This window comes from Agelaius tricolor, unplaced genomic scaffold (assembly GCF_023055355.1).
Source record: "Agelaius tricolor isolate 1412-34295 unplaced genomic scaffold, bAgeTri1.0.p SCAF_5, whole genome shotgun sequence".
Taxonomy (NCBI): Eukaryota; Metazoa; Chordata; class Aves; order Passeriformes; family Icteridae; genus Agelaius; species Agelaius tricolor.
Genome location: NW_027269265.1, coordinates 52,559,224 through 52,583,239, shown reverse-complemented (window position 1 = coordinate 52,583,239; position 24,016 = coordinate 52,559,224). Strand labels below are relative to the sequence as shown.

The 24,016-nt window shown below is 38.7% G+C and overlaps 1 protein-coding gene across 1 annotated transcript; it reads right to left on the bottom strand.

The window, feature by feature from the left end:
- Positions 1 to 1,081: 1,081 nt before the first annotated feature.
- CTR9 (CTR9 homolog, Paf1/RNA polymerase II complex component) lies at positions 1,082 to 21,946 on the bottom strand. The gene is made up of 25 exons (XM_071427987.1): positions 21,792 to 21,946; positions 19,945 to 20,043; positions 18,985 to 19,224; positions 18,507 to 18,624; positions 17,850 to 17,939; positions 16,430 to 16,578; positions 14,004 to 14,111; positions 13,409 to 13,516; positions 13,050 to 13,286; positions 12,225 to 12,314; positions 11,993 to 12,121; positions 11,705 to 11,888; positions 11,023 to 11,111; positions 10,579 to 10,764; positions 10,312 to 10,399; positions 9,908 to 10,056; positions 7,770 to 7,886; positions 7,468 to 7,613; positions 5,997 to 6,068; positions 5,036 to 5,171; positions 4,459 to 4,605; positions 3,868 to 4,025; positions 3,458 to 3,554; positions 3,026 to 3,138; positions 1,082 to 2,166 (listed from the first exon to the last, which is right to left on the bottom strand). Exons 1-25 carry the CDS (start codon positions 21,834 to 21,836, stop codon positions 1,755 to 1,757), a joined length of 3,507 nt encoding a protein of 1,168 aa, XP_071284088.1. The 5' UTR covers positions 21,837 to 21,946; the 3' UTR covers positions 1,082 to 1,754.
- Positions 21,947 to 24,016: the final 2,070 nt, after the last annotated feature.

Sequence of the window (24,016 nt, the reverse complement as noted above, 5' to 3'; positions counted from 1 at the left end):
TATTTTACACTTCCAGAAAGCATTTCTCTCCAGCTGGATGTTAGGTCTGATGACCCACACAGCACTTCATCTACAGCTATCTTTAGCCAACACAAAATGTATTTTCTGTACATACAGCATCAAACAAAAACTGCAGACTTTTCACAAGACAGAATTAATAACATGATAAAGCTATGACAGCAGAGGTGTATTTGAAGCAGAGAAAAGTTTCTAAGATCCCATAATAAGTGCTGTACATCTTTTTCCTTCCTATTGTTAAGAGGTGGCTACTCTCACACCTGCCACTGCTGTCTGTGCTCCATTTGTTTCACTTTGCACGGATCAGCTTTCCTGAGCTGCACCAATTTCCTCACACTTTCCACAGCCTCATAAATGAAGCCATGTGACACCAAGCACTCCCAGCTCAGCTATCCACTGCTTCCCTGTGGCTCTGGGTCATGATTCAGCTTTGCTCTGACCCAGCAAACATGAGGGTTGTTCTTCTACTCTGATGCTAAGTTTTAGGTAAGAACACAGATACAAACTTGATACCAAACTGAGCCACAAGGAGAGACTTCTCCAGTGTTCTGCATTCTGCTGTCTGCTATGGTTACCAACAGCCCACAAACACATGAACAAACCAATCCACAATGAGAACAGCTCATGCTCACAACAAACCAGAAATAGCAGCATGGGAAACATCACTTTCACTTAGTGCTTCAAGTGAACTACCAGTAGTGACAATCCAGGCTCCTAAAAACAAGGCAACATATTTAGGCCATACAGTCCATTAGAATTGGTAGCAATGCACTATCCAGACCTACAGAACCTTCTCTTAGCAAATGCTTGACATAGGAATTAATGACCAATGAAAAAGAGGAAAACATTTCCTTTCCAGAACCACAGAGAGAAATCCAATTTAGTCTACAGCACAGCAATTTTTCATTGTTATTCCTGAACACATTACGTGAAAGGACTTAGTTCCAAAGCCATGTACTTACAATACAGGGAGGACCACTTCCTCCAAAGAGATGCCAAATTCAACTTTTTCAGGTATTCTGCTTATACCTTCTAAGAAGTAAAATAAATCACTCCAAGCAAATAAGCAAGAACATTTTATTGTGACACTTGCAGCTTTACCTTTCTCAAGTAATACAGAGTTCTCCCAAATGTCTTTACCAGCCAATTTAAATATTTCATCTAAATCTGCATCACTAGTTTATAAAATTTCTCTAAGATCTGCACATTTTCAACTGATTTAACATAAAAACAGAAGCAAAAGAACAAATCCTTGAAAACATAAAAGAGCTGCATTGTGGCACATTTATTCTTTAATAGAAAGTAAGAAAAACTTCCCTACTGACCTTTACTCCGAGTGAGGAAAAAGATAAATATCCATAGCTCTTTGTTGCATCTGGTAGGATTTTAAGATCCATCTATGCATCTTTAATCACAGAACAAAGTTTCAGCCACACTGAACCACCTAAGGAGATTTTATGTTCCATAGTTTTTACATGCATTCCATCCTTGGTGTGCTGACTACAGGACAGAGATTCTGTGCACCTACAGTGGTTTAAATTTAAAAATACACCATAAGCCAACTTAGAGAAACATCCATTAGTAACTAATAGAAAGAATCACAAGAAGGTCTCACAATAGTTTACTAAAACATTAAGGTTCTTTAAATCACAGTTTTGAAATATAAAAATTCTGTCTCCCCTGTAACTGAGATGTATTTACATGAACTTTTTAAAAATAGGGTCTGTAATTCATCTCTAATCGCTGTCATCCGAGCCCCCTTCAGAGCCCTCATCATTGGATGCCTCTGGCTCGGACTCGTTGCCAGAAGCTCTGGCAGACCCCTCGTGGTCAGAGGCCCTCTCGGAGTCCCTGTCGGACTCGGCGCTGCGCGAAGCCGGCCGCGATTCGTTCTCGGAGCCGCCGGAGCCGCGGCTCCTCCCCGACTGCACGGACTCATTGTCCGACTGCTCCGACTCCGAGCGCCGCCTCTTCCTCGGGGACCGGTCGCTGTCAGACTCCTCCTCAGAGGCGCGGGCGCTGGACCTGCGGGGGCTGCCGGCCTCGCTGCCCGACTTGTTCCTGTTATCGGAATCGCTGTCGGAAACAATGCGTTTGCTGTGCTGCTGCTCGCCCTCCTCAGAATCACTGTTGCTATTTCTAGCGTGCCTGTGGGGAAAAGCAGAGGGAAAAAATGGTATTAAAAGGTGCTCCCTTTAGTTGATTCGTAAAGCAAGACACCAGGATTTGGGTCATGCTAGTTGTGAAAAAGGCCAATCACTTGTTTTTAAAATTTTAAAAGTAATAAAATGGTTACAAAAATAGTAATACAATTAGAGGAATAATAATTTGGACAAGTTGAATTAGGACAATATGAGAAAATAAAGACAAAGAATTACGGACGTCCGGGTACCTTTTTCTGGGCAGCACGAGCCCGAAAAAGGACCCCCGTTAACAGAGGATTAACCCTTAAAAACAATAGCCTGTTGCATATTCATACACTTCATATATGATGCATAAATTCCATTCAAATACAGGATTCTGTCTGGTCATCGTCAACTTCTTCCTCTGAATCCTAACAGCGCCTTCGAGGCGGGAAGAAGTTCGTTTCTTCTGATAAGAGGGCAAGAAATTCTTTTTCTCTGGAAGATTTAGGTGTCCTGTGGCTGCTATCTCGCTGCAAGTCCTTTCTTTAAAAGTATCCTACATAGCATCGTTTCTATTTTAACATTTTTTCTAACATAAAACTATATTTAATACACTACTTAAGAGAATTAATACAGCATTACTTTCTAACACAACACATATAATATTCATTTTAATATTTGCGAAAAGCCAATCATAAAATACATGCATTTTTCACACTAGTTTTAGAAGAATGAGTGGAATTAATTTGAACTGGGAAGGGATGTTGCGAGTACAATGAAAAACTTCTCATTATCTTCATGTTATCTCATTAACACTGCATTTTCTCTTGAAGGCATGCATTGAAACTCTAAGTTCATACAAAGTTAATTAAGGTTCTTACCCATCATCAGCAATTTTGAGTTTGTCCTCATCAGAAGAATCATCACTTGATGAAATGATGGCTTTTGATTTGATCTTTCCTTTCATTGAAGGAGGCAGACGCTCTGGTTTGGGCTGTATAGGGGGAAAACAAAGAGTTGCTTGTTCATGTGGCACAGGGCCCAAATGTAAAAACACGTTCAGAAAACCAGACAAGCCCTTAAAAAATTTTCCATTTACTATCACTTAGTTCTAGATGGCCCTGGAAATATCCTTTTCATCCTTGAAGCAGCAATAGCAACACGGGAGGAGGATAAAAATAAGCTCTAAGAGCAGTTGGCTTCAGGAGGTTTTGCTGTAATTTTCAACACTAATAAATCTCTCTTGACCAGGGTAATGCTGAACTCTAAACACTTATTTAGAGAGTGATGCAGTTATTCAGGGTTTAACTTACAGCCTTCTTCTTCTCTGCTTTGGGTGGACGTCGCTTCTTAGGCCGCGGGCCGTTTTCGTGTTCCTCATCATCACTCCCCTCATCTGCCTTCTGGGGTCTTGAACAGAAACACATTTTAGATGGCATAAAGCATAATATTGCAAAAAACCCTTAAAAATACAAAAATACCAATCTCAAGAAATGCCCAGTTCTTCAAGTGTTACTCCTACCTCTTCTGCAGAGTGGTTGCTTAAGTCTTATAAAGTATAATGTGTTAGTAAAAAATAATCATGTGACATCTTGATAAGAGTTTGTTTTTAAACTGTTACAAAAGACTGCAGAGAATTTACTTAAAAGCCCCACTATTGCTCAGGGAAGTCTAGTATTAAATTGACATTAATTACTAATTAATTAATTAAAGTATCAGCTACCTCCTCCTCTTCTTCTTCTTTCTCTCACCCTCCTCTTCTTCCCCATCCTGTTCACTGCCACTGCCCTTCCTCTTCTTTTTCTTTCTAGAGATGGGCAGATCTTCATCACTGTCATCATTGACAAACTCATCAAACTCCCCTGCTCCTTTTTTGGAACGCTGTAAGAAACACAGACAACACAACCTATTATTCACATCCCAGTTACAAAGCTACCAGAAACCATTTCAAAATGGAAATTTAGCTGAACATGTTCTGGAAGAAACGAAAATACAGACCTTCTAGAGACTATGGAAAAGTTGGCACCAGAGAGGTATAATTTAGAAACTAATTCAGAATTGGCACATAAGATAATCTTCTGTTTTTTTAACACTTGAATACATTTTAATGATGCCACCACGCTCAGAACTTTTAAGTATTAGCTTCCAATTTTCACATTTTAGTATTAAACCAGTGCAATTTTACTCAGTAGAACCTAGGAGTTTGAAATTAAAAACCTGTGCTCCTGCAAGAGACTATATATCAGAAGGGGAAAATTAAGGAGGTTTAAAAGAAATAAAAAACAAAAAAAGAGATTAAAACATTCTGTTCTACCCTGCCTCCACCGCCACCACGTTTTTTCTCCTTTGATCCTTCTACTTCACCAGTGAACATCAGAATATTCTTGGTCTTCTCCACATATTGAGCTCTTTGTTCCAGAAGTTTCTTCTGCTCTTCTTTTTCTCTCAGGCGCTTCTCTTCCTGAAACACCAAGGAAGCCAACCATGACCATTGTATTTGCACCCCACAGTGATTATAACAGCAGGCACAGAAATGATTTGCTGTCAGGAGACTGGAAAATTGCTTTTTGATGCTCTGTGTCACAGCAGAAGATGCACATGCCAAAAAAAAATGTTTTTTACAAAAAGTTTTCCACAAAAAAGCCCACGGTAGAATAGGTAAAAGGCTGATGGCAGAACTTCTGGCACATCTGTTTTATTTCATTATACAACTAAATATTTCTGAGGCTATGGGGAAGAAAGAGCATCACCTGTTAGCTGCAATATTTTCAGCTGGCACTTACTATGACTAAGAAAAACAGCTACTAGGTACCACCCCAGAGCAGCAGGAGCAGGTATTGTCAGTGTGTGCACTTATAAAATGCAATATACAGAATTTAGTGGGATGAAACCTGTTCTTTAAGCAGTTTCTGGCGAAGCAGCTCCTTCTCCTGCTCCTGCTTGGCACGCAGCTCCCTCTCCTCCTCATCCTGCTTGCGTGCCCGAGCCACATGATACTGGGCCTGGCTCAGTAAGTCAGAGCATTGCCTGCAAAATCCAAGGTTCTCAGGTAAGGCAGGGTGGCAAACACAAAAAGAAATGCTTTTACAAAGTGCCTGCATCAAACACTACATTCATATCCTCAATGAACTAAAAAAAACAGCTACTTGAAATAGCACTAAGAAGAGCAGTGCAGATTTTTGAGCAAATTAAAGCATTTTTAGTAAGCTAATTTCTTTTCCATTGGATAATTTCAGAACATATTGATTCACACTTCAAACGTAGCCAATTCATATACAGAAAACCCACACATGAACATAAAAGGAATCATGCCAACCAATTTGGAGAGCTTCAGAAGTATGGTTAATAAGAACTTGTATTTAATCACAACAACCTAACAAATCCTTTTAGAAAGGTAGGGCAAAATTCAAGCTTAAAAAAACCCAATAGTATGAGAGTTAAGGTTGCATAAAGTGTCCAAGTTACACAAAACTTTAAAGCAAGGTGCTTTCAACCCCCTCTTCGCTGATGCCAAAATGACATTTCTTTAATATTGAAATTTTCTTCTCTGCACAAAGTGCTTCAATGATACCCATTCAGACGTACAGTGCAGGATGGCCAACACACAATATTTGTATGGGGCTGTGGAAATCTTACAAGAATGTGCAGAAGTGAAACACAGGAAAAGAATGAAACAGTAGTAGGGAGTGACCCTGGCACTTGTATTTCTACTGTTCTAACAGACTGACAGTTGAAATTTTGGAATCTAGTTTTAATACTAAAAAAAACCCCCAAAAAACAGGACAAAAAATATTCCCCTTAGAATCTGAATGAAAGATTTCTTTGTGGGTTGTTTTTGTTTTATTTTTTTACCTGGCTTCTGTAGCAGCAAGTGCCAAGTCAAATCTCATCTTATCACCTACTTTACTCAAGTAACTGAAGTACCTGGAGGAAATCACAAGAAACCAAAGTAAGCAAAGATAGCATTACTTACATATTTACTGCAATTTTGCCTTAAAACAAACCATTTAGTCCTGAATTACAAACCTGTAGAACTCAAAAGATGAGGAAATCCCAGCAATTTCCTCTGTGCCAGCACCTTTTACCAGTTAAAAAGTGCATTCAGAGTACTCCAAATCTAAAGCATTCTAAAACCACTCCGGAGAGGAAAAATTCTAAAGAGAGTTCTGAAATTTCATTTGCTGGCTCCTATCACTAAGAATATTGCTGACCCCAAAAGATTGATTTATCTGTCACAGATTACATGCCTGAATCCAGCATAAGAGAAGGAAGGGAAATTTGTTTTTCAAAAATCTTTTCATAACAGCCTCCTTGACCTAGTGGACAGGCCCTCGGGAATAAACAAACTTCCAAGTAAGATATGATGATCAGTGCTTTGAAAAGTATCTCAAATTTAAAAGAAAATTACTTCTAACTTTCAAGATTGCCACAGTTTCTTCCCATATACCTACCCTGTGTCTGAACACATTCCAAATGAAGTGGTTTTGTGCTAGACTCAAATTCTTGGGTATAGGAATATAAAAATTCCTTGCTTGAGGTCTAGACTATGGAGAGTATTTTCCAAAAATTTTAGTTAATAGGCAAAAAAAAATTCATGCAACTTCTTCAAGACAGTAAATAACAAGCTTCTCATTAAATTTAAGTTAGAACTTAAGTTAGAACTTCCATCCTCAACATAACAGCAGAGCTAGGAGTGCACCAGCCACACCTAGGAGAAGGATAAATGGTTGAAAGCTCTGTTCAAGGATGGTGACAATTGGATCAGATTAATCACACTGGTGTCTGCACAAAATTTTCTATTATTGTTTTTTAAACAGAACTAAAATATCTCAAATGCACTTAAGAAACTGTTTCTGTTCTTAAACTGTGACAGTATGTGGGCTTTACTTGCCAAAAGGAGGGTGAAATTAGTCTTTAGGGACTGCTAGTCATTAATTATGCTTATGTAAGATAAACAGATTTGCTTTTAAGCCTTATAGTTTGCTTTGAAAGAAGTCATAAAATGGTATTCAAGTTGTAGAGTAATTATCAACATCTTTTCAACTGTACATTTCTGGGAAGAAGAGCATCTTGGTCACAGCAATAACAAAACTCTTTGAGAAACACATAGTGGCAGCTGGTCAAACAAAACTGGTTCTGGAACAAAGTCTGAACACACAGTTTTGTCAGGCCCAATATTTTGTTTTCCTATTAGAAACTCTGGAATTACACAGTGCCTTGTAGAAGATGATTGCTCTTCTAACCAGATTTGTGCTCAGTACTGCAAGTACACTGTAGGGGACAACAACAGGGATTATAAGGATTAGAAACAAACCCTTTTTACCTGTGGGCGAGCTCCAGCTCTTTCACAGCATTAAGGACTTCCTTCAGATTGCTTTTTTCATCTTTCAGGACAGAGGTAGCAAGTCTTTGCAGCACTAAAGCGACATTAAACATGAGGACTGTATCACTTGGAGCCACATGCCTGGCCTGGAAAAAAAACATGTTTTTAAGATAAGCTACAACGTGATGCAGAAATGACATAAAGAGAATAAACACCATCATTTCAACCCCAGACCACCAAATTTAAAGAAACACAACTAACAGTAATTTTATTCTGTGATCCATGATGCTCTAGATCCATACCTTTAACAAGGTTTGTTTGCATTCCTGTAATTTGCCACATTTAAACAGTGCCCGGGCCAAATATAACAAGACTTCAGTGTTTTGATGCTTATAGAACTTTCTGAGGCAGTTTTCATACTGAAATAAAAGAAAAAAAATCAAAGTGAGAGGCAACAGTGGTTTGTTATTTTGGTTAGCTAACTCTAGTAAATGTTTCTAATCCCAAAAAGCATTACTGCTAATATGCCTTTTGTCTTTTAAAGAAGTGTGTTATGCTACATGGGTGCCTCCCTTTCAGTGATCAGAACATTCTCCTATTCCATAGCAAGTACCTGATTTTTTCTAGAAAGTGGCTGCAGCCCAGAAGGCTCTGTAGGTCTTAAATACAAAAGAATACTTTTTAAAGTAGCATTTACTGCCACAAAGTCCAACCAACATGACTCATTTTAAGATCACTCAAATATTCTCCACAGTATGTGGGGAGAAAAAACAATCTATTTTCTTTATTCATGTCAGATATTTTACAAATTGAAATATATCTAATATACTAATTCTATATATCTGATGTAATTAGTTTTAAAAAAATCAGACTTTCCAGATATCTCAACTTTGCTCTGTCCACTCAGCTGAGGAACTTACCCATGCCAAGGGATATCAGTTTCTCTAAAGTGAAAAAGATGACTTGTTACTCTAACTTCTGTGGGTCTAGAATTAAAGGCTTAAAAGATAGCAAATGTTATTATTTTCAGTAAAAAGCACCTTCTGTTTGACATACTCTTTTCTCAAGGAACCCTTCACCCTCTCTAAGCCTCCAAAATAGGAAGGAATATAAAGCATATTTAATTTGCAGCTCGAGTACAGAAAAATTGCCCTGAACTGCAACACCTGAGGTTGTTATTCTTGGATCTCACTGTGTTGTGAGCACCTTCAGGATCCAAGATTCTGTGTTTAGCTCAAGCCTGCCTCAGATTTGTATGCTTTAGGGTAGAGAACTCAGTAGGATAATTATTGTGGCTGCAGTAAGATGGGCTAGCAATTTCAATTTGTCTCCCTTTGAGTCCAATATAATGTATTTCACACTGTGACTGCGTAGCAAAACCCAGGGAACAATAAAACACTTCAGTAAACAAACACATTTCTAATAACACCTTTTCTTAAATAAATTAGCAAATGAGTAAAATATTTTTTCTCCCAAATCCATAGATGAAAGTGATACCCACTTCCCCACTGTAATTCACTGCTTAAGCAATTGCTAAAATGAGATTTTAAGGTTTTTTTGTCAATAAAAATAGTCAAAGTGCTAAAAAAACAACAGACCCCATTCAAGCACAACAGAGTGAATGTGACTGTGTTGCCAAAGCTTGCTAACAATAGCTCACTGGAGGACAGTGACTACTGAGCTCCTGAGCATGTAAGAAAGGCCCAGTAAACACTTCTTTATTAAGCATCACAAAAAGCTTCAGAACAGCTCTGAACGAAGTGCCTTTGAGCCTCAATAAGGACTCATCTTAAATGACACAAGTATGTTCTTAGTTTCTGTCCTGTTCAACATATGCTGTGCTTTTAAGCTTATTTGTATGCTTTTCATCAACTAGTTGAGTCAATTTACTCAGAACAGGTTGACACTTGAACATTTACTTGCTTGGTCAGGTCAGACTAGCTGACCTCAACAGATTTCTTTTAATGTGAATTATTTTGTGATTTTAACTGTGGTGAGTGAAATTACAGCCCAGTCAGCTTGTAAGGTAACTCTTAAAGTATTCATGTGGTCATTTATAAGAACAGAAATGGGAATTGTTGCTATTTAAAAGAAAACCCCGGCAGCAAATTGTATTTACTTACTTTGGAAATATCTGCATGTAAATCACATACAGTAACTACACTAACTGAAACCACTCTGGCTAATAATTTATTCCACAACCAAAATTCTAACCCTACTACCAAAAAAAAGTATAAAATATGCTAAGTGCTTTGTTACCCCCTACCCACATTTGGCAGTCTGTTACTAAATCTAGACTTGACAGCCAACAGCTTGTTAGAAATAGGCCTAGAACTTGTTAAAACACTGCTCAGAAACTTTCCCAGCTGCCCTGACAACTGAGAGACATCTAGAAGTTATGTGAGCCAAGAGAGGAGGTAGTTCAAGGTGGAGATGCTACCATCTGCACAGCACTGATGTACTGCTTCTGCTCCACGTAGATGTGTGCCAAATTCAGCCACACATCGCTGATATCTGCTGTGGCCTCTCTCACTTGGGCAAAAACATCACGAGCTTCACGGAAATATCCCTTGTGTGCCAAGACAGCTCCTGAGGGGAGAGGAATATGGACAGTGTGAGCTTCCAGCTTCATGCACTGTGCACTCCTAGCACAGAAAATTCAATATGCCTCAATAAAGTGCCCCTTCAAAAACTGACATAGCTGCCATTTCCTGGGCTCCGCTCTACAGTGCTCAGGCCCTGAAAAAACTATTCTCTACTAAAGCATGAAACTTAAGAACATGATCACCCCTGAAACTTAAGAATATTATCACCTCTGAAGCAAAACTAGAGTCTGATATTCACCTATGCCATTGGCAGCATACAAATTCTTTGGGTCATTTCTGAGGACTTGCTTGTAGATGGCTAATGCACGGTCTTGGTGACGCTTCTCCTGCAGAAAGAAATGCCCCAATTCATCACTCACTTCTAAAGTGGGGTATTAAAAGATCTACCCAGAGGTTTTATGAACTAGAAGATGCCCAACAGACATCAAGAAGAGGTTCTGAACAGCTAACAACATACAAAAATAAACAAACAAACCCACACACAGGGCAGAGAGATGCCCATTACCTTTTCTCTGTCTCTTGTGGGTTGATGGAGAGTCTGCAACCAGACGTTGCCAAGAGCCAGCATGGAATATGTATCATTTTGTGTGGAGGGCTGCTTCAATATTCTTTCAAATTTCTTCTGTCCTGGACCCCACTCTTGTTTAGCCAAGTGAAGATTGCCAATCAGAGACCAGGCATCTGGATGATCCTAAATAAAAATTAACTCTAAGTTACAAAAGCACTCTCTTCCTTTGCAAGGGTTCTTTTTCAAGAATAAAGTGTTACTCTTCTTAAACATAATTCCATTTTCAAGAGAACCCCAAACAAAACACAGAGAGCAGATCTGGTAGCTCTCTCTTCTTCCCCTAGTTTAAACAAATTAAAATCACAAAAAGAGGAAAATTAAATTTTAAGTTAGCTTATTATTTAGTGTGTTTTAATGTTAAACACTGATAGGGGTACAAACCTGATTGATCTGAAGTGCTTCTTTAAACCAATCAGAAGCCTCATAAAAATTCCCTTTATCCCTGGCCATAGCTCCCAAGCGCAAGTAGCCTGGAAATAAAGATAGAAAATGAAATAAGAATCATTGAACAGTTTCAAGTAATCTTGTACAAAAAAAATATTGTCCATGCATCAATTTCAAAAGCAATCTTTCTCTTGATCAGCTAAGGACAGCAAACACTAAGACACCTTTCATGTTCTAGTCACAACAAGAAATATGATGTGAAGAGGAACTTGCACCCCTGATGGCCAGACGAAAACTGCAGGTTTTGAATAGTTATTAAACTATTGTGAATGTGTTAAGTTGGCTTCATAAGTTAAAGACAGCTGAAAAACTGCACAGAAATAAGGATCCATCAGTTACATAATTCTCCTCCCTCCACTTTAAATAGCTCTCCCATCTCCACAAGCTTTGGGAAGGGTATCTGCAGGTGACAATGGAAAACAAGCGGGGAAAAGGCTACAGATGAGGCTGGGACATGATGAGTGCTGCAGCTTGTGGCAAATAGCACTGGCTACTCAGCCCCAATGCTACTGTGAAAACAAGGGAAGACAGACATAAGGAGAGCAGAAGACACTGTCAACCGGAAGATTTTTGGTATTTTAAGGATGGCTGTAGAACTGAAATACCAAATGTTTCTTACAATCAACATAATTTGGATGTTCTCTCAAAATGTTTTTATAGAGCTTTTCAGCTTCATGAAATTCACACATGGCCTCGTAGAGCCTGGCAAGGTTGTAGGATGTTGTCACAGAGATGGCGTTGTAGTAATGCTCATCGTGCTCAGCTTCTGCTTTCGCACGATCCAGCGACGCCAGGAAGTATTTCTGAAGCACAGAAAGAAAAGAGCAATGAAGCACTCCAGAATGTCCTCAACCAAAAACTTCAGTGTGGCCAAGAAACACCCTTCAAACTGTGAGTAACTGCATACCTTTGCTTCTCCCAGGTTTCCCAGCCTGAAGTGCAGGGCACCCACATTATTCAGGATCTCTGGAGGGACATCAGCCTGTACTTTCTCCTGCAGAATGCGTGTGGCTGTTCCATAGGCTGACAGAGCACCCTTTGGAAAGAAACAGAAAGTGGATGAAAGAAAGAAGAGAATGAGCTCTAAAAGCTCTTATGAAAAGCACACACACAATTCACCAAGTGAGTATTAATAATACCTGTATATCAGTCTGTTCCAGAATTTGGGCTAGCTCAATCCATGCCTCTACATCATCAGGATATTGTTCTGTGACTTTCTTTAAATGCCCCTGAAAAACAGAAGATAATTATGCCACTTCAAAGACACACAGCTTGTTTAAAAAAATGGAAACAAAAGAAAGAGTGAAGGCATTCACCTTAACACTAGAAAGATATACCATACTGCAGAAGCAGACATCCTAAACATCTGCCCAGTAATAAATCTGCATTAGTTTTCTTCCTTCATTATTCTATTCTTCTGTAGAACAGAACACCTGCTTCAAGTCTTAGAGAAACAAAGGCTATTAGACCAACATAAAAAGCTAGAGAAATGTCTAACATTTCTTGCATTTATCTACCCAACATTAGATTTAAAATACCCTTCATTAAAAAAAAAGCATCACTGTCCTTCCAGATAAGCCCAGACAGGACAAGTGCTTTCTGGAAATCACCAGCTGATTTGCTCTCTTCAGGAAATCATGAGCTAACTTCCCATCTTCAGACAATTTTATATATATATGGAAAGAATTCTGCTCTTTTCACGTACCAAACAGAGACATGAGGCTGGAGCTTCTCTAAATTCCTGGACATGCTTTACCCAGAGCCCAGGGGAGTCTCAGTTCTGCCCAGAAGTTGTGACTCTTCACAGACAGGAAAACCCCTCACGACAGCCTATATGAAATATTCCATATCTACAGCCACCTAACCCTGAGTTTTATTCAACTTAAGGAACAATCTGATTTCAAGTCTGATTTCCAAGTTCTACTCTTGCAAATGAACACGATGCTGGTGGAAGGAAAACCCACCTTTGCAATATCCCGTTTCTCCTGGTCTTCTGAAGCTGCATAAAGAGATCCAAGGATTTTCATAGTTTCATAATTGTTAGGGTAGGCTTTCAAGACTTTTTCAAAGCATTGTGAAGCATTCTCTTTGTCCCCTCGATAAATGTACATTTGACCCAATCCAAAAAACGGAAGTACAAAAGAAGACGAGGCAAACTGAGTGGCCTGGTAATAATACTGGAAAGCTTGATCATAATCTTCCTAATGAAAAGGAATTAAATGAAGAACAGTCAGTGTTTTTACAGGCAACATTTGCATGAACTTTTATAACAGAGACTTTTTTAAAATGTCTACTCAAAGGGGACTTTTAAAAACTGCCCTACCTGTACATGAAAAGACCTTGCCAGCTGGTAACAGCTCTCTGCCTGCATGGCTTCCACTTCTGTGTTATGGAAAGCATGAAGAGCCAAGTGTTGTACTTTACCATAGTCCTGACAAAAATAAGGAAGTCAAATGAAATTTGGAAGTCTTCACTTTATTTATGGTCAAGTGGTTTTATGATTTAAACATGGATAGCTGGAAAATATGACAAAGCTTTAGTCACAGCACTGACTAAATAACAATAGATTTAGTTTTAGCTGTTACTAATCTTTTCTCTATTTCATGTTTTAAAGCATGGAAGAGTGAGGAGGGGGAAAAACAAACCAACAAAAACCTCAACCAACCAAAAATCCAATTCCAAACATCAAAAACCCAAAACCCCTTCAGGACACAAAGTTGATTTTGATTTAAGTAAGTGTACCTTTCTTGGTTTTCTTGAGAAAAGTTCTTACAAAATTCAGGCCAAAAACCTCACACTTCTTTATCTAGATTAACAGATATTAGGCACCTGATGAAATGTATTTGAATCTAACACCAAAATTCTTATTGTTAAGAGGTTATCAAGCATTTAACTGTAAAATTTCAGGGATCTCTTACCTTCTTGAAAAAGAAGTGATTAGCCAAGTGATTCAACACCATTGGATTACTGGGATCAATTGTGTAAGCCCTAGAGAGCAGTTGAACACCATTCTTGATGGAATCAGCCTAAAATGAAACATTGACAGGTATCAGCAGCACCTCAGTATCTGTATCTTATTACCATCTTCAAAACCATTTTTCAGTCTAGGCTGCTCAAGGATTTCTGACAACACCATACTGAGCTCACAAAAAAAAAAAGTAAATTCAGCTACAGGCTTTTCTTCCTGCAGCATACAGGTGGAAAATGGGAAATGAAGCTACCACACAGGAATGGAAAAGAGTACAGCAGGACTTTCTAGGAAAAAAAAAAAAGCAAAAAAACCCAAAAGACTTAGTGTGATGTCCTTTGACATGTCACACTCGCAGCCTAGACAGCTTTCCTTCTGCTCCTTCTACTGTTCAGTGTCCCCAGCGCCTGTTTGGTTCAGGTTTCAATGTTTTATGCAATTCATTCAACAGTGGAATGAGGATATTTTCATGTTCAAATTCTAAACAACATCTTTAGATCTCGTTTTAAAATCAGTGCGAGTTTGAGGTGTTTACATAGAAATGTCATTGCATCAACTTACTCTTTTCTAAAGAAGCTTTACACTTTAAAGAAAGCTTCCCACAGGTAAAAATGTAATTTACCTACAAGTTCAAATCCAAAATTGATAAAATAATTGTTCTTTATTTAGGACAACTATGAAATCTGTATCACAAACACATCAGCTTAATGTGTACTTATTTCTGAAGAGAAACACCAAAAATGCTATCACGAAATCATCTAACAGCTGTGCTTTACTATGTAATTATGATGAGAAGAAAGCTGTCTTATTGAACAGATTAGGTTTTAAGAGGTTAAAATGTAACATGAAGGCAACTAAAAAATCATTTTCAGTTTGAACAGGTGCAATCTTCCCAAACCTAGCATAACAATACACCTGGATAAGGAAATACTGAATCTTTCCTGCCTTCATTTTCAAAGGTTAATGTGGTTTACAATCACACTGTGCCTTTGTCCAAGTTCTCCAGTGCCTTGAGTCTCATGTCCAACTTCAACCCAATCCAGGTGATGGGTAGAGGTCCCAAAGCTCTAAGTGCTTTTATTTAAGAAAAACAGTTCAGATAGACCTCAATAAGAGCACAGTGTGATCTCAACCCTGATCTGACATCATAACATCTTATAGGAGGAAGAAACATTGGAAATATCTAAGCACAAAAAAGATACCAAATAATCTGATATTCAGAGACTCTTTTCCCCAGAGTATTCTCCCTTTCCTGTGTTAACTTTTCAATGTTACACTAACTTTTACTACAAAGTTGTGAGAACAGTTTGAAGTAAAGCACAGGTGATATATTTCTTAGAAAGAACACAGAACATCTTTGAGTGGCTCAGCTTTTAGTATCTTCAGGTGAGTGGGCTCATCCCTTAACTTCAGTCAAAAGATCTTCAGGAAAAGAAAGACAAAGATACCAAATATGATCAATTTCTCATCTGTGGAATTTATTAAAATTTGACTTTAGAGTATTTTTGGTTCTTTCTGTAGTTTTATGAAAAAACCTCTTATACTCACTTTTTTAGTTTCTTCATGGAAGTAATAACAGGGTTTTTTTTCCCCTTACAAAGTAGTAAACCAAGAAATTTTCAGACATTCTGTGCTAACAAAACATCTTTCTATAGAAAGAAGTAGTATAGTTCTATAGAATAGTATAGTTCTATTGAACTATAGAAAGCAGCACACTAAATTTTAGCCACATACAATTATGTAACAATATGAATTTTTTTAAAAACACTTAAGGGTCTCATCCTCCAGTGATAATATCTGAGATGGTTAATCCTTGCTAAGGAAGTTACAATCCCAACTAAGCTATATTTGCATGTATTTTTCTAGTGATACAATACCTAGAAAGGTGGATCACTACTTAATTGTACTTTTATCAGCCCAGTTAAAATTTCTTCTTGCCTACTCATGCAACATGCATGCCTGAATGTAACTTTGAAACTTGTTTGAAAATTTGTTCTTAACTCCTAAACTTCTAAAAAACTTGTACTAACCTCCTGGGAATATCTTTTACCTTGACTATCCTTCACATATCTCACCATGGAGTTTTATTATTTTAAATGAAACAGTTAATCTAGCACTGTTTTTCTGTACCTAACTCTTGCATAAATAAAAGAATGGAAGATTTTTAACAACAGAAGAAAGCTATTCACAATGTTCTGCTCACATCACAAGCACATACCTATAATATCATTCAGTGGTAGCACAGACTTAAAATTATTCAACCACAAAAGTTATTATCCATTTCAAAACTGGACTATCTTTGAAAGGATAAAAAATTTGCTTTTTTTAGCTAAAAGAAAGTGAACTGAGCATGGATTCCTGCTAAGTCAGACCCACCTCCTTATTATTGAGTTCCAGAACAGCCAGTCCAACCAAGGCCCCGACACACTTGGAGTTGAGCTCCAGAGCCCTGCTGAAGGCCAGGCGAGCTTTTTCCAGCTTGTTCAGCTTCACGAAGCAGTGACCCATTCCCAACCGAACCTCGGCTAGAGAACAACATGACACCATTCACAATCCCAAAGTTTCAACTTTGTGCCTTTCTTTTTTTCACAACCTGGAGCAAAAGCAGAGTTTTTCATAGTTCCTTAAAGGCTGTGAAGCCATCTAACAATTTGAGTTTTTTCAGGCAGCAGCCCATACTTGGCTGCCCACAAAATGAACTTGAAAATATTAATAAGACTTCATTTCTTGATAAACCCCAGAACACTGATCTATCTCCCACAGACTCCAATGCCAAACAAATAAAAAATTACTTTTATGGGAATGTATTAAAAAATAATAGAGAAAAGCATTAAAAAATTGCCAGATGGAAAGGCTGGACATTTCTTAGGCAAGTTAAGTTCACCCCAAACTAGCAGGTCTTCAGAAAACACAGATGAATAAACAAGTTAGCTGGCATTTCTCCTCAAATGATCAACTGATTCACATGCTGTTTATCATCCTCTAACTTCCATGACCAAGTACACATGGACTAATACAGAAAATTCACATCATACTGCTTGTGATCTAAGAGTACAGAGAATTTATAAACAGCAGTTTCAAACCTGTGTCCATTAGAAAAAGGGGAGCAAAGGAAAGATGTTTGTTGAAAACTAAGACTTTTGTAGCAATCAATCTTATGGTAAAGCAGACCACAGAACACACATTATCTTTGCAATAAGCCTTTTCTCAGACAGGTTATGGCAGTCTATCACATCTCTCAACAGACTTTTAAGTATTTATGACCTTAATGTGAATACCTCAAATTAATGTATCTAAATGCCATGTATCACTTTTACAACCATTAAAATCACTCCCAGATTTTTGCATAAAGAAAATAATACAAAACCAGGAAAACTCACATCATGCACTATAAGTAGAATTTTGCTTTTTATGACTTGTTTCTTTTTTATGTCTTGTTTTATTATTATGTCATTTCTGAAGCCAAGAGGTTACAGAGAAAGAAATTCTGCAAGAGTCTTGAACAGCTCCCTCCCTCTCCATACAATTTTAATTTCTCTTACATGCAAAATCCCATTTTCTAATACCTCTTTAAAAGGTAATACTCCAAAAAAGAACAGTATTTTCCTAAACACAACTTCCTCCTCTAAATATTAAGAAATACTTCAAGACAATGAATGCCTAAATCCCTCTATAACGAGGGCTGGGGTTCTTTTGACAGATATAGACCACAAAAATGCCCTTTGAATTTGAATTAGGAAGACCTGAGTTAGTTTGCAAGGACAGCAAATACCTCCAGTAGCAAATATTGTCTTACCTGGGCAGCCTGGATTGGTACGCAGTGCTTTCTTGTAGTAGGCAAGGGCTCCTCTATAATCCTTCTTGTTGAAAGAAATGCATGCCTTACCTGTTAGAACATACCAGGAATAAAACCAAGATTATAAAGCAGAAATTAAAGTATTATTTGGTTAACTTGTGCTGCGCCCATTTTCAAAAGTTACAGTTAAAAACTAACAGAAAATTCAGACAATGACAACTTTTATTAGATTTGATGATGTCAAGTGTATGAAAAAAGCAAACATGAAAACACATGAAATTTACATTTTCATATTTTTCTGTAGAAACTTAATTCCTTATTGGTCCAGAGGAAAGATACTTACTGAGACTAGTAAACAACTTAAATTACAAGTGCACAGTCTGTTGACCCCTCACAAGTGGTAACTTCACCTTTAACAGAGTGTCCAGCTTCACTGCCACCACCAGGGAAGCATAAATAGCTGGACTGGATGTATGCCCATGGGTCTCAGAAGATGCCAGTTAGCATTGCATTTTTCCTATTTGTACTTCCCAAATTTGAATTAGTCTCTGCCAGGTGTGTCTTGATCACATTCTCTACACACACTCTCTTAAGCACATAATTCATTCCAAAACTCAACCAAAGACCAGGTTTTTACAAATATCCATAAACTCATACCGAGTAGGGCAGGGATATTATTTGGAGACTGGTTGAGCACAAAGTGGAACTGTGCATCAGCTTGGTCCATCTTATCACCTTCAAGCAGGCAAAAGCAGGCTCTTCCCAACAAGTGATTCTAGACAAGGGAAAGAAGTTGCAATACATTTATCTTTGTAAAATATGAAGTTTGGACTATGTAAAAGATTAACTGCCTAATAATGCTTTTAACAATTAAATTATTTCTCTTACATTTATCAAGCAAGAGAATACCAATCCTTCTTTCCCAAACTCCAAAGCTGACTGAAGTAGTTCTATCAGGCGTGACAAGCTAGACAGAATTATTGCTGGTGGCACCACGCACACTTCAGAACAAGTTTTGCTTACACGAGACTTTAAAGCCTGAGCAGTTTCTAGCTTCCCTTTAGTGAACCAATACTTGTTTTCTTTACAATCACTAATTGACAAAAACGTTTTTTTGATCAGGTATCTGTTTTACCTGATCGTACATGATGATTTTGTCAGCCATAGTGTACAGCAGGGTGGCCTGGGTGATGAGCTCCTTCTTGTTGTCTTTGTTCTTCTCCTTCCGAGCCTGCTGTACATAGTAGGCTGCCAGGGTGTCCAGGCATGTCATCTGGTCCTTCTCGTGGTCTCTGTAGTCCAGGTTGCCATCGATGCGGGCAGCTTCCAGCAGCTTCACAAAGTCTTCTGTTTTGCCTTGCTTGTAGTACTCCAGCTGCAAAACACAGTTTGGACAGACACCACCACCCCAGTGAGTACGGAACACACCAACCTGATGCTTGGCACTTTTTCTAGGATGTAGGGATAAAGCAGAAATAAATGTAGGTATCATCAGAGAAAGGTTTTCTGATAATGCCAAATATTTTTCTGTGCTAGAATCACTGAATGGCCTGGGATGGAAGAGACCTTGAAGATAATCTTGTTCCAACCTCCCTGCCATGGGCAGGGACACTTTCCTGTTGCTCAAAGGCCCATCCAACCTGCCCTTGAACACTTCCAGGGATGGGGTATCCACAACTTCTAAGGGCAACCTGTGCCAGTGCCTCACCACCTTAAAACACAACTTTTTGAGCTATTTATAAGTGAAGAATCCTCTTTGACATTTTGACATTTAACCATACTTTCCACAGTGTAGATACTGCCTCCTCCTTTTTTATGAAGCACATAATCAAAGGCACAAACCAGGAAAATTACAGGGGGAAAAAACATAGAAAGCAACCCTCAAGAGGCATTGTTTCAGGAAAAAGGGATTAAATAAAAATCCTAATATGCATATGTCAGTCAGAAACATCTGGCCTAGAACCAAAGACTGAAAGACCCCATAAAGTACCCGTTTGGAACTCAGTTATCACTGGTCATAAGAGAATGGAACTGGAAACCATGATTTGATTATGTGAATACAATATTTAAATGCACAATTTGCATCTATACTGACCGCTAGGGCGATCCATATGTGCAGCTGGGTGTGCTCCTGTTTCAGTATACTTATAACTTCATCACCCTCGGGCAACTGATCGAAGTCAAGCTCAATAACCTAGAACCAAACAACAGAGATGATCTTTTCACAAAGCATTAAAAACATGGTCTGTCACTGAGCTCAAAGGAAACTGGACCTGTCAGAGCACAAAACATAAATAATTATTTGTGTTTAAACAAGGTTATGGACAAAGGAAGGAGAGATAATCTGTACAAGATAAAAGCGATGGCCTCTTTTCAGAGAAAAGACAAACTAATGTTTGGAATACAAGTGAGGGAGAATAAGCAGAGATGCTAATTCAACTTCTTTCACTATGGATTTCATGCTCAGAATCAGCTAGTAATCAACTTGACTGCACACTGCTGACTTTCTAAAACTTTTCCTACAGGTAATATAGAGATCTAGCTCAGAGACAAAACCTTCAAAGTAATCTAGTGTCAGAAAATCAATACCTAAGACTCAGATTCCTGAAATTTTGTAAAATCATCCTTATGCCCTAGGAAATTAAGAGACTACTGAAGCAGCTAAATTTCTGAATAGTCACAACTGTAGATATGAACAGCAAATGACATCAAGAACTTTTCATCATTCAGGCATTGTTTTGTGAGTATTAGTCTCCTATGTTGATCTAATCTTTGGATATTATAAAATGAGGAAAAAGGAACAGGTAGTCCCCAGATGGGATATTTGGGAACACAATTTAACTGCTTGTTAGTTCACCTTACTCAGCCATGCTGCCTTTAATAATTAGTCATCTGCGTTACAAGTTAATTTTACAGCAAGAAAGAAGTTGTTGTACTCTGATTACCAATGCTGGGACTCCTCTGTAGGCTGAATTAGAGCAATCCAGTTTATAAAACCTAGTTTTGACTATACAAGACTTTGGAATATCAGCAAAAATATTTCTGCTTAACTTTTGCTCATTTTAGTTTATCTTGCATAGCACCTCCTGTTTGACAGATAATGGCCCTCATCCACCAACTAAAATAGTTATGAATGAGAAATAGATATCACCAACACAGCAAATAAACATGGAAGTAAAAAAGAGCAGGGGTCAGTAGAGGGGTATTTTATTGTATTCCCTAGTGATCAACTCAGAATTTTGGGATCTCCAAGTAGTCCTAGCCTCAACAGCAGCACCAAGATCACAATTCATGTTGACACCTCAGACAGACATTTCTGTCACACAAGAAAATGCCCTTGAACATGTAAACACTACAGAATAAAGTAATTTTGTGTGACTTAAAACCTCAATGGCAGCCATACAGAAATTTGTTTCTGTATATGTATTTGTGCATATATGAATGTGTCTGTGGACGATGATATGTGTATGTATACAGAAGAGTAGGGATACAGATATTCACAGAGAATATTTTTCAACCTGTAAGCATTATGTTGCAACACCTTACTTAGCTACACTATTAATTTAGTATCTGCCATGGCATAATTTAACGTCAAACTTTGTTATACGCTGCAAATCTCCACACACTTCTCCCGAACCTAACCTTGGCTTGTGACAGGGTACCTTAAATAAAGAAAAGTTAAATTAAGTTTTTAGCTCCACGGTGAAAGAACTTTACAGAACGAGTCCTTTGCCCTGGCTGTGTCTTTGCGCTGCTTGAGGAACACCAAGAGACCCTGACACAGCAAAGCCCGGCGCGACCGTGGGCGGACCCGCACCTGCGACCCCGCCAGGGGGGCTGCGAGCGACACCCGCGCCCCGAACCCGGGGCACCACCACGGGCGGCAGCGGCGACCGCCCGCGCCCCGGCACGGATCGCCCTCCCACCCCGCGCCCGACTCGCCTCGTCGGTGTCCCGGAGAGGGATCTCGATGGAGCCCCGCGACATCTTGGCGACAGCGCTGCCGCAGCCGCCACTCTCCGGGCCGGGGCCGCCGCGCGCACTTCCCCTCACGGCAGCGCCCGACCCGGACGTGCTCGGGAACGGGGCGGAGCGGGCCGGGCCCGGCCCCGGGGCGGTGTGAGGGCGGTACAAGGGCGGTCCCCGCTCGCTCTTTCCCCGTCACACGCCTGTCCCTAGGAAGTGGTGTATTTACACCTATGGATCGCGAAAGGCAATGCTCGGTGTCTGTGCGTACACGCACCCAGCGGTAAATGGAGCTGGTTTACCTGGGTAAAGCTCCCTGGGCTGTGGGACGCGGCTCCCTCAGGCGGCCCTCTCCTCACGGCATCTCAAAAGCGTCAAAAGGTCTCCAAATAAATGCGTTAAAACGTGCGGGTTTTCCCCACCTTCGTGGGAAACCAATGTGTAAATCCAAATTTACATTATCCGACTAGCTCAGCTGGTGTAATATTTTGATGCGTATTTGCAATTTTTCAGCTTCAGCTTGGCCAACTATATTGTAGTTAGGTGAGTGTGAGGGACTCAGCCTCACGGACGCGCGAAGTAAAGAAGGAATTCCACAATTGGGCTCCTAAATTGTGGGGTTTTTATTATGATATTATGACACATTGCATATTTAGATCAAACACAGCAAGCGCAGTAATCTATGACCCATCTTGGTCATTTTTACAGTTGTATCAAGGGGAAGAAAAGGTAGTGAGACTAAAAGATCCTCAGACACATTTCTACAGAAATTATGAAAAAAACCCCCCAACCTCCAATGTTATTTCCACAGCCTGTTAAACCCTAGAGCTAACTTGATTTTGTCTTACAGCTAATCGTCCACAGAATACAAAACTTTGAATTAATTGATAGTCACAACTATAAGGCACTAAATTATTTAATTTTATTTTGAAAATAAGTATGAATTACTATAATCCTATATATTATAGGGGTAATGACTAGATGACTTGCAGTGTCAGCTGTTTTGTGAAGCTGAAGTAAGTAGCATTTTTTGATTACTTAACATTTTGAATGTGATCTGATTTTTCTTTATCCACTAATTATTCTGAACAGAGTTGCCTGCTCCAATGCATTTACCAAATATGTCTTCTACTCTTCGAGTAGATTTCTTCCATAAATATGTATTTTAGAGAAATGTGGCAGGAAAGCAGAGTGATGTTCAAATTTATGGGAGTGTGTATTTCTTGCACTAAAAACACACCAGAACCAATGCTATGCAGAGCCAGATGCTAATTAAGAGTTCCAAAGCCTTCTTTTCTGATTTATAAGCTGACTTTTCAGAAATAAACTACTTTTTAGATATTTTAGTTAATGCTGAAGCTCTTTGGATTGAAAAGACAGCCTGTTCCTGAGGCATTTGTTCACCAGTGGCTATAGAAAACTAATTTCTGCATGGACAGAAAATTAGTTTTAATGAAAGATTTTATAAGGTCAGACCTTAAGGATATTAAGCCAAAGTTAAGGAGGGAAAACAATTCTTGCTCTCTGGTACAAACCTACGACACACATTTTAAGTAGTTTAAAATTTTATTACTATGCTATTGACTTTTATATTGTTTGAAGCTGGAAGACTCCTTTCTATATGCACTCATAACAATAAGTCACTGTTGGCAATATAGCATCTCTTTAGTGTGTAAACTATTGCTCTAGTGAAAACAGCTGCTTTTTTTCACTTTATGAGTGCTTAGGGACATTTCAAGAAAAGAGGCTTATTTTATCCTGCTGCCTTTTGTTTTTATTTCATTGGATTTTATTACTGGGGAAATTGAATTTACTACTTTTAAACTTGTATTGTTAAGAAAATCTTGTTAAACAAGAAAAACTGATATAACAAAAGTAAGATACAGCAAATTAAAGTTTCACTTGTGATGTATGTTATATTCAGTAAAAAAAAACCAAACAAAACTGTGGAAACTGCATTATCATATGGAACTATAAACCTTTTCCAGGAATGAAAACTGAGCTTAATGAAACTACTTTAATAGCAGTATAAAAAAAGACCTCTACCTACCTAACCACCTCTCTTTGCAAGCAAATGACCATTGGTGCTTGAGGTGCATGTCCTTAAATAAATGAGTCCCAATTAGAACCAGCTGGGTGTAGGTATACAGTTTGTGGGAATTGGGAGTGGGGCTGTGGCCGAGCCCCATCCCCAATGGGCT

Bases quoted from the DNA above. Each gene is read 5' to 3' on its own strand.
- CTR9 (XM_071427987.1), bottom strand. From the start codon at position 21,836: ATGTCGCGGGGCTCCATCGAGATCCCTCTCCGGGACACCGACGAG. The intron at 19,225-19,944 runs GTCAGTATAGAT...TGTGTTTTGCAG, and splicing joins ACATATGGATCGCCCTAGCG to CTGGAGTACTACAAGCAAGG. The intron at 11,112-11,704 runs GTAAGAAACATT...CTTTATTTCCAG, and splicing joins ACATCCAAATTATGTTGATT to GCTACTTGCGCTTGGGAGCT.